We start from the raw sequence: 11,328 nt of genomic DNA on the forward strand, positions 1-11,328 counted from the left end.
TGCTGGGGAACACACACAAGAAAGTGTGAAAAGTGAATGCAGATAATACAATATTATACAATAAGCCAAGTGAATTAGAAAAAGAAAAAAAAAAAAGATACAAACTTATGATCCCATTGAAATAGATGGATACTATACACTATATTCTCTATGGGAATAATGTGGATCTGTATTGGAGGCATTCGTATTCATTGGATTTGGCTGCACCTCTCGTGTGTGTGTAGGTGTGTGTGTGTAGGTGGTTGAGTGTGACGCAATCCTGCCGGCCTGTTCCGGATCCTTCCGTCACAGCCTTGTGCTGACCTCCACAGTGGAGCCCAGGGGAACCTTCACAACAGATTTGGCATCTCATTTTCAGTGCAGCAATGGCCGTCCGCTCCTATCTGTCAGCACAGTGCCCTCGTCTTTCTAGATCACATCTCTTTACCCTCCTCCTCTTCTCTCCCTATCTTCCGCTATCTCCCTAAATCTCCCTTTGCCTCTGATAAAAAAAAAAAAAAAAAGAGGGAACAAAAGCAAGCAGGTCAAATCTTGTCTTTTTTTATTTTGCTGTTCTGTGTGTGTGTGTGTGTGTGTGTGTGTGTCAGTGTTTCTGCGCTCAGAGATAAATCTATGCACAAGAAAAAAAAAAACCTCCCCGTGCCTCATTAAAATCCAACAGTGTCCCGTAGAGTAGATACAATGAGGACACAATGGTCTATTAATCCACATCCACTCAAGTCCAATGACATATTCCTCAACCCCGCCTTCACCGAGCAATTACACGACAAATTGCCACATTTATCTCTCAATTTTACCACATAATACTTTCATTTAGAACAGTGATACGCTCACAAAAGTTGCTTTGTATTCAGAGAGCTGAACAGACTTTTTGCTGTTTTTCTAAAATTCTATTTTGCATCCAAGTTCGATCAGTGTAAATTACAGCAAACGCTCTGGTTGCATTCTAGCTGTCTCAGTGCTTGTATGCAAACCACATCATTTCCACAAGACCAACCTTTCATGCAATTACTCAGAGCAGATCAAACTCGGGGTCATTTGGCGATTCCCCCCGAGGCCTTAGAAACATGTTTGCATCTCTTCTTGCTCATGTATTTGCAGCGAGAGTCTCGGAGGCAAGAAAACAGTGATGTCAGCCCCGCGGTATGCCGGCCTAATCCTCGGCTCCTACTCCAGCGTTCAGCTTCACCCCTCCCAGGTCTCATCTTCATTACACGTTTCATAAACAAACAAATAAACTGAGACACTTTTCTGGAGTGGATGAAGGGAGTTGGTGTGTTTTTATCTTTGCAGATTACTTTCTTGTATATATATATGACTTGAAACAAATGTTGGAAAAGTGCAGACTGCATTGAACAAGGCCGTTCTGTAAAATAGCTTCAGTAATTCCTCCACTTTCTTTTTTGTTCCAGTCAGGAACCTAAGGTGAGAGAAACAACATGTTGCAATGGGTTTTGTTCGGGCTCAGTCAGACTCACAGTTTCCACTGGTAGATGGTGACAGGGGGGTTGGCATCAGCCCTGCAGGTCAGCTGAACATTGGGACGGTTCAGGTACCAGTTTCCATCAAAGCCCTCGATCTTCACATCAGGTTCGTCTGCAAGGGAGGCACACCGGAGTCAGTTCATCGCTTCACGACATCATCAGAAAACACTCCCGAATCACTTCACTATTGCTAAAAACTTTTCAACCATTTCCCCACACTTTTAACACTTTAAGTACTGTTTTTACATTACTGTAGTCAGGGGTAAATACTGTTGAGTCAAGTATACAATTCTAATCTACACACACCTGGAATACGAGTGGATGGGAGAATTCAATCGAACAAAAAAGCAGTGAACTCCTACATACTTTCAGTACAGTACAGAGGTTATGTTTCAATGTTGTTGTTTTTTAAAGATATGCTTTAAAGATGTGAATTATTCCAAAAAAATTGAAAAATCAGGAAAACATTTATTTTTTTTTTTTTAACATTTTCTTATTTGGGAGTCTGGTGCGTACTCAGCAGCTCATTTGTTTTTTTGCTCTTAACTCTGTTCAACTGGAAAAGCTGTGTTCGCCAGAGGACCTTTGTTTACTGTAAACTGTGGTGATCTGTTTACTCTAAAAGCAGGAAACAAACTTTTTTTTCATATAATGCTAGTTTTCAGGTTCATACTTGTATTTTGGGTTTATACCAGAACATGTTTACATAACTCAATGTTCAAAAAACATTTATTTTTCTCATACTGTCTGTCTGAATATACTTGTATTCACCCTGTTTGAAACACTCTGTTTTAGCGCTTGTCTGCTCTGATTGGCTTGTGAGAAAAATACTGTATATTGTTTTCTGATGTAGGTAGCCCCCCAGAAAACTGACTGTGTTGTCGTATTTAACAGTTTTTGGGTTAGTAGGCACTCTAAATACCCAAATGTATTTGCAAAAGCGTAGATATCATATTGTGTCTCCTTTATTTAAGAGAGCAGATTCTTACACTGCACGTTGAGCACCACGCTTTCTTTGATCTTTTCCCCCTGGTACGTCACGATGCACGTGAGCTTCTGCTTGTGGGTCTCGCGGCTCGGCACCACCACGTAGTTGCTCCGTACCGTCACCGTCCCGTTTTGGTTGCGCGTATCCTGGAAAGTGGCTTCGCCCTTCAACCTGGTTTCCCATTTGATCACGCTAGGGGGCTTCCCGTTGGCCGACACGCAAGTGGCAACGGTCATCTTGCGTTTCGAGGCCCTGGCCACAATCGTGGGCGTTGTCAAGGTCATACGAGTCATAGGCCGAGCTGTGGAGGGGAGAGGACGAAGCAAATCAAGTTACTTGAAATGTAATTAAAGCTCATTAAACAGATATATTGTGTATTTTCTTTCAGTTTCCCTCAGATTATAGCATCTATTTCACCTTTAGTCAGATATTCGAGGTAAATAAAACTAAGGGGGATGAGATGAAAACAGGGTTCTACCTCAAACCATACAAAGTTCTGCTTCTTTCCTTCCTTAAAGTCAAAGCCGCTGTCAAAGCTCTCACCGATGTACAACCCACTTGCCTACCCAAATGTCATCCAATTTGAATCCTTTGTGAGTTGCCAATTAGCCATCTACTTCCAGCACATCAAAAGGCAGGCTTGAGCGAATGCACAGCTGAAAGAGATAGGCCGTGAAGAGGCCTCTTTGAAACGCCGCCGCGTGGTTATCTGCACGCAGGTTCCAAGCATTCACTGAGCCGGCGGAAGCCTTAGAAAAAGACATGGGAGGCTCGGTGACACAAAATGGGGTCTCAGAGCTGACAAGAAAGCCCTGGCAACAGGGACTACTTAAGCCAAGTGCTTTTTTGTCTTACTGGGACTTAATGGAAAACACACCAGCACTTAATTTCTAATTAGATGTCTAATCAGAGTGAGCATGCAACCTTTTCAAAGCTGCCTCTCGTCCAAAATAAACTGTGTCTCAGGCACTCCTTTTCCCCTCCCCACAAGATGACATTATTCAAGCCAAATTACACACTCTGAAGTGGCCTTATTGATTTCCGTCTCACCTGCCATTTTTATTGACTGTTCTCTGAGCGGTTTCCTATTTTTATTTTTTTAAACCACATGGGCCAATCTGGGAGTGGTGTTAGACGACACGTCACCCCTCAACACTGCACATTGTATACACAACAGGATCCTCAATGGAATGACTCAACCGTGATGGTGATGGTGATGGTTGACGGTGCTGTTCGCCCAATCACAGGACCGGGAGGTTTAATGGTAAACAACAGGATTGTAGCAGCGGCTTTAGCAAACAGAGGAACAGCACCTGGTCTGAGGTGTTCCAACGGCATTCGACCTACTTAACCAGGAAGCCTGTGGCGATGTAACATTGAGCTGTAAAAGGGCTTTCGTTTGGCCTTTTGCTAAAAATGAAGATGTCAGTTTTACCGTGTTATCTGATTCAGAAAAAAAAAAGTTCACTTTTTTGCTGCCTCGAGGTCGAAGAGAAACCAAATTTAGGTAACAGGTTTAAAGTCCCTGTGACTTCTCTTCAGGCCAGCAATAAAATGCCGGAGGGAGCTGATGATACATGCTTTTGACAGGCAAGCCACATTTTTGGGACCATAAATCTCATCAACGAAACAACTTGGAAAGCCTTTAGAGTTTGTAACTTCCCGATTTGACAAAGCAGACATTTATATTTGGGCCAAAAATACATTCTAAATATATTGCGTCTGTGGAGACAAATCCGATCTAGATAAAGAAGAAAACATATTACCAAAAAGAGCTTAGATTAGATTTCTTAGATATAAGGGGGCTCTGTTTTTTTTTGTCAGTTTTACTTTATAAATTACAGCGGTTGCCGATTTCATCTGAAAAAAAAAAAAAAAAAAAGATTGATAATCTCCAAAATTCTAACATTTCACTATTTCACTAAGTTCTTACCAAATACAGTGAGGTTGACCATGTTCTCACGGTTTCCCGCGGGAAACGTGGTGTACTCGCAGATGTAGGCAGCCTCGTCAGACAGCTGCAGGCTGGAGAACACGATGGTGGTGTCCTCCAGCGAGGGTGTGCGAAGGCGGACCGCCTGCTGCTTGAAGCTCACGCGCTCCTTGAAGGGCGGCAGGACGGACACGCCGAGGGCCGGGTTGGCTATGGCCACGTTCTGCTTGGTGCCGTTGAGGAGCTTCTGCCAGGTGACTTGGGAGATCTTAACCGGCGGGTTGCTGTTGATGAAGATGCAGCGCAGCTCCGCTCGTGAGCCCACAAAGCCGGACTTGCTGGAGTCCATCTGCACCATCTGCCCGTTGCCAGCTAGAAGTAACAAACAGAGGAGAAGAAGAAAAAAAAAAAAACATGTAATTACGATTAAAATGAGTCCAAGGCCAAGCAAAGCACTCCAGTCAATAGCAAGTACATACACTGAGAGTCAAAGAGTCGATTCAGCCTCCTAGGTAGTACTGGCACGCACAACACTCACAGTCCACGCACTCGCCAAATGCCGCGGAGGCGACGTCTGCTCCCCATACATCGGTGTCAAGAGTCTCTACATGGTGTTAGCGTGTAAAAGCTGGGCAAGATATTAACAAAATGGGCACATCTACACGACCCTGTCTTTGTCCACGAGGGTACTGCTTCTGAAGGGCCGAGCGAGGACCAATGCATCACTACTGAATGAGCACAAGGGCAGTGAGGTGGAGCCAAGTCATCGTCTGCTGCTCCCTCCCCCCCCTCCACCTACCCAGCAACACACTGGCTGGCCCATTGTAATTTTAATTACTTTTTACACACAAATACTTCAATGATTGCCTGGAGCTCCTATTAAAATACACAATGTGGAGTCCTGTGTAAGCACCACAAACAATGGGAACACACGCATTATCTATATAAAAAAAAAAAAAACAGCAATTACGGTCCTCTCCCCTGCTGTCTAAGTCTGCGGGGAGTTTGATGGTGAAAAAAAAATGTAAATAAAAGGTCAATTAGCAAGGACGGTCATCTGTAAACTGGCCTGTGGTTTCTTCTTTCATGCATAAGCTGACCTCTTACTAAACTCAAGTGTAAACCTCCCCTCTTTCTCGTGCCCCCTGGCTCTTTACTTGATGCATCGTGTGTCAACATCCTGGCATCGGCTGTCCCTTTCGGCCGGCCTGCTTTTATCTGGTGCACCAACGATTAAGTGATTGCCGGAGAAAAGTAACTGGCAACACTTTTTATTGATCAAGTCATCACTCAAGTCCTTTGTTGTACAAATATGGCAAAACTTTGCAACTTCATTTGCCGTTTTTTTTTTTTTCTGTTTTGTATCATGGTGCACTAAATATCTTTGGGTTTTGCTTTTCTTTTATGGAAATAATTAAATTGATAAATCACAAAAAAAAAAAAGATGAATCCAAATTGGAAATCACTTTTGCGTCTCCCTTTTCTTCTCTTGTCATTCTTTGTTCCTTCAATGTGAGTCTCGAAAGAAAACAACTTTCACTCACACCTGGTCTGGGGCCTGAAACAGACGTGTCCCTGAAGTGCCGCAGGGCTGCAGCATACTGTTGTCTTCCACACATCTTTGTTATCTCAGGCTCTAATTTATGTTCCTTTTCCAGGTGAAGTCTGGAGATGTCCCGTTTCCTGGTCCGACAACCCCCTGGTTGGGCTTCCTATTTACAACCAGCCGCAGCTATAATTATCTCCCATGGATGGACGAAGACCCACAGGAAGAAACACTGAAACCCCTCCGTTAATCACGCTGGACTCATAAAGCCACTGGTGAATGAAGTCATAAAATAGAGAGGAAATATGTTGTTGCCTTAAAGTGGAGGACCGGGGGCCCCGCACACACAAGCCACACAAACGGTGCGGCTCCTTAGCGCTGAGTAACCGCATCACAATGACGGATAATAGCTGCGTTCGGAGATAAAGCTTCCACAGGGGGCTTTTAAATGTGGACGAATATGTGAGAGAGGGATCGGTTTATGTATACACCCACTGAATACAATATCTGATGTAGTCTATCTTCAGCTGTACATGAATCCGCAGCAGAGTGGAGGGGGAGCTGTTTGTGCAGGCTGTCAAACTGTCCAAGCAGCGGCTGCTCCTCTTATAAAAACTGTAGGTAGTCAGCCGAAGGACACAGAGGCCCGATGCACGTGCGATGTGAGGAAACATTTGGCTCAGACTCTGGCTGGAAGACCATTAAGACGAACAATGTATTTTCTTTCCATCTTTTCACGGCGGGGCGGGTTGAACGGCTCGCGCCTGGAGAAGCAGCGCATCACGAGAGAAAGGCAATTTCTATCCATTGTTGCGTCCCTTCGCTCGAGTACAGCCTCCGCTGCCGACATCGAATCATATAATATAATAATATAGAATAAGAAAAAACTAAGTGACAACCTTTTGAAGTTACTGAGTGCACATCATCTTTCATTTCCTTCTGACCGCATCAGCCGGGCCCTCTCTGTGGAGATTTAAACTTGGGGGAGTTTGACGATGACAGATTGATTTGCTAATACGGTTTGACAGGGAGGACTGACAACCTTGTCATCTGCACCTTGAGAAACACCTGTGTCCTTGTGCACCTCGGGGGCAATACTTTACTCCATTTTATCACAGCTTAGATTACCAGTTGTGGCGGCTCAAGTATGATTTTTTTTTTTTTTTTGAAAAAGCAAACACAATTTACTGTGTGACAACACCAGTTAAAGTTTAATCTTAAGTTGGAGCGATGTGGGGGGTTGTGCGGGAGGGCTGTAAAAACTCATAAATATGTACCTGGCCAGACCTCACCCGCTTGACTGCTAAAACAATACTGGCAGGGACTGGCTGTGTGAAAAGCTGCAGCCCCTCCCTCCCTCGCTCTGCTCTTCCTCCTTCGAGTCCGACGCTCCCCACTCAGACTGAACCAAATAAACAGCGGCTCATGCAAATGGAAACCAGAGGAATAGGCGTAATTACACACCCACAGAACCCAAATCCCCCCTCCGTGAAGGGGCCGGGGGCGCCCGCGGGGACCCCTTTCACTCAAGGACTGGAGGAGTCCTCGGCTAAGCACACTAGAGCTGTAATTACAGACTACACCACTGTGCGGCAAAGCCATAGAGGAGCAGAGCCACATGCATGAGAGAGGCATTAGGAGGGGAGATTTCTGTGAGAGTTATGAGAGCCAGTGGTGCAGAAACCGAGGAGGGAGGAAAAAAAAAAAGATAATGTAAAGTAGTGGAGATGCAGTACCGGCGAGGGGGAGAGGAAGGCGGCGTTTAAGGGAGATTTGTAGGTGTGCTGCGGGGTTTACAGGCCGGCTGGCGTTGTCGCTTCTTGTGCCGATTTGTTCCAATACTGACGAAAGAGTGACCGGGGGGGGACAGTCATGCTCTAACACACCTGAGGCTACACGCCGGCCTTGAGAGAGGAGCCCTATTTCTGAAAGGAAAAACAATGGGACAAACAAAGTATATATATATATATATATATATATATATATATAAAATAAAAAGAGTGGTTTGATTCACACCAGGTGAGCTGATTTGGATCAAGGGGGACATAAGGGCCAGACGGTACAGCTGCCGTACCGTCTGGCCCTGCGCTGATAGCAAGAGACTCCCAAGGCCGCGGCACGGAGCTGTGCACAGAACATTCAGATGTAATAAGATCTGGCCTGTCAGGCAGCAAGCAAAAGCATGTGCTTTGTGTTGTTTTGCATATGGCACATTGGACAATGTCCTGCACCAAATAACAGCCTTTGGTCAAATGGGCCTCCGACGGTGCGAGGACGATAGCCAAGGAAATGCAATCCTCACTGCAGAGTTCTGTTCAGAAATGCTGAGGGGTGAATGTGTATAAAATCCTAGTCTGTATATAAGAAGTGGACGGTTTTGAAGCTTTGGAGTTCGTCGCCATCTTGTTTTTGTGGACATAGGGTGGAGTTAAGCACAATCAAACAACTTTACAATTTACAAAGTTACCATTAACTTCCATGAACTGAAAACACACTGTGAAGGGGTTAAAGTTGTAGAACAGAAACTCTAAGACTTCCAGACCAGACAACGCTGTGGTAGCGACCTGTCAATCCCAAGGTAGCCACGCCCTAAAGCATACCCTGCTTTATGGTCCATTTTACTCTAAATGAAAACCATAATTTACTAAATGAACATCATGCTGTATTGAAGAAGACTTGAATCTCGTGATTGAGACCATAAACTCATGATTACAATGTTTACTGAGGTAACAAATCAAGAGAGAAGTAGAGTCATTTTCTCACAGACTTCTATACAATCAGACTTCTTGTTGCAGTCAGAGGAGTTGCTTTAGTCACTTTAAATCAATCAGAGATGTTGACACCCATGTGGGGAAACAAACACGGATATGAAAAACAAGCTTGATTCCCTTTCTGTAACAAATCAAAAATAAATGAGAAACATTAACATTAACATTTCATATTTGCTTTTTGTCTCTGCTGCAGAGGGAAAAAAGAATTATCAAATTAAAGTTTCAACACTGAATATACTACATTCATCCATCTGTTTTATCCCAGATATTCCTCAGTACGATGTAAAAGCAGACCTTGCGCTACATTTAAAACAATAACAAAACCATAAAGCCCTACAATGAAAACCAGGGCATCTCCCCTAAAGCCTCGGAAGCTTAATTTATATTTTGAAAAAAGCTGCTTCTTGGCAGCTCATCTCGCAATGGATATATATTTAACACTATTGTCTTTCTTTCCTTTTTTCTTAGCTGAACTGGCCCACAACCAACAATATATCAAAAGACAATTGTTGGCTCATTTACCATGGGCCAAGCTCATCCAAGAGAAATCCATTTGTGCCCGAGTCAACCAAAGTTCAGAATAATTCACCTCTGGTTTCTGCGATGTGAAAGGCCAAGATTAAATAGGACTCTAATGCATATTTTAAAAGAGGCACTCATTACTGCCTTCTATTTAAAGCCGCACCAGGCAACTTAGCACACTGTCAGTCCCAAATGGCAGTGAGATGTTCGCCGTTTGAAGTCTTCAGAAAACCCAGAAAATGCGTGATGCGATGTCATTAAACTGCACCCTTCTTGGACCTAAATGTCGTCTGCTTTTGTGGGAGGAGAGAGTGACGAGTTTCCATTTTTCGCCTGGGGCTGAATGCTCTCTCGTGTCTTTCAGTTGACGGGAAATATTTCCTGCTCCTATCCAACCGCGACACTAAAATGTAATTCAGGCAAATAGGTCATACCATCTGTGACATCTCAGTTTGCAGAGATGCAACAGCTCCACTTAGAGATTCAGGCAGATAAATCAACAGTATTTTGGTATAAACTTCTTTGCCAAACGCAGATTAAAAGCTTATCACATGAAGACGCATCATCTCTCAGTGCTCGGTGTGCTTTGGTTACTCCATTGTTACTTAAGTGGGATGCTGTGGTTGGATAAAACACGGCTTGAGCCACTGGGGATAATTACTGTTTAATGCAGTCCCAGTTCCCACGGCTATGGTACGGGCTTCTGTGCTCCCCTATTCATGACCACACATGGGGTGTTCAAAGGGGGCGGGGGGGGGGGGTTAGTTCTTTGTTTATTCCCCTGGCGGAACACACTTTCACTCGGAGATTTGGAGCTCAACTGGTGGCATTTTGCTGGTGTTATCAACAGAAATCCATAATGAAATAAATGGATAACTGGGCGCCATCTCACCGGAGGCTTTTACAAATCCAGACAGGGCACTTCATTTAGCAGGAGCAGCCATGGTCTACGTTTAATGTTGCTTTTTAGTTGAGCGTGGCCATTCGGCTGTTTTTTTTTTTGTGTTTTGTTTTGAGACGGAGCAGCATGTGTCAGGCAATTTGCTTTAATCTACACTCAGACACTATTTGATGGTGCGTCAGCTGGGTCTCTTGGGTAAACAGTGGTGTACCTGCCAAACCGGCTCCCTCTACCCTCCGTCTCCCCGAGCAAACATTGCAACTGCAGAAGCGGGCGAAAAGCCTCGCTGGAACAGATGGATAGTAGACCTGCTCCTAATTTGCCACTATCTGCTTCAAATTTGAAACAGTGTTTTGTACAACCCACCCGTTCATTGAGGACAATGTAACATCTGCTGAGCTGTAAATGTTAATGATTATCGGGAATATTTATTATGCTGGGCAATTTCCCAATCTGGGATTGCTCCATGAAAGGGGCCGTGCGTTTTTTTTGTTTTTTTTAAAATGTTCCCACTGGTTTGTATTGACCGAGCTCCGCCGCACGGTAGCAGTGTGTTTTCCATGTGGGTTAGAATAGCGTAGCATCGGCCAGTGGACTGCATGCACCGATTCTCACCTAATGTGGCTGCATCCATCGCCTTTGTGAGGCAACACGGGGTTCGCAGCACAAGTGGCCACACACACACACACGCGCACGCACACGCACGCACACGCCTCTCGAGCAGCATCAAGGCATTTCAAATGTCAAGGGGATGCATCAGTTCGCCTGCAACGAAGCTTCTCATCTTATTGCAGTGTGGAAATGATTCATCCATGAATGAAACACTGGGAAAAAACGCAGCTTCTCCATTTTGTTATCAGACTATTTCAAAGTAGCAAACACAGATGACACGGTGGATAATGTTGTCTTTTTTTTTTTAACCGTCTCTTAATATGATATTTGAATTTAATATACGTAGCGAGCAACAATGCCTCAGGATTTCCTGTAATTAATGCTTTTTAAAAATATAAATATATATATAAACAGTATTCTGATCGAATGAGAAATATGCTGGAAGTAATCTGGGATTTTAGTTGTCTTTGAATGCGGCAATGACAAATGAAGCTGGCCTGAAAATAAAAAAAGGCTTTTGCCCTAGAGAGAGAGAGAGAGAGAGAGAGAGAGAGAGAGAGAGAGAGAGAGA

At 44.1% G+C, this 11,328-nt stretch overlaps 1 protein-coding gene across 1 annotated transcript in view; it reads right to left on the bottom strand.

Moving 5' to 3' along the window:
* The window catches only part of nectin1b (nectin cell adhesion molecule 1b), a 72,339-nt gene that overhangs the window by 17,270 nt on the left and 43,741 nt on the right, over nucleotides 1-11,328 (bottom strand). Inside the window, exons 2-4 of the mRNA XM_031863755.1 lie at nucleotides 4,406-4,777; nucleotides 2,474-2,773; nucleotides 1,479-1,596 (exon numbers count right to left, since the gene is read on the bottom strand). Of these exons, the coding sequence (XP_031719615.1) occupies nucleotides 1,479-1,596; nucleotides 2,474-2,773; nucleotides 4,406-4,777 (790 nt within the window). The remainder of the gene's footprint in view (nucleotides 1-1,478; nucleotides 1,597-2,473; nucleotides 2,774-4,405; nucleotides 4,778-11,328) is intronic.

This window comes from Anarrhichthys ocellatus, unplaced genomic scaffold (assembly GCF_004355925.1).
Source record: "Anarrhichthys ocellatus isolate YVR2014 unplaced genomic scaffold, GSC_Weel_1.0 scaffold29, whole genome shotgun sequence".
In the NCBI taxonomy this organism is placed as follows: domain Eukaryota; kingdom Metazoa; phylum Chordata; class Actinopteri; order Perciformes; family Anarhichadidae; genus Anarrhichthys; species Anarrhichthys ocellatus.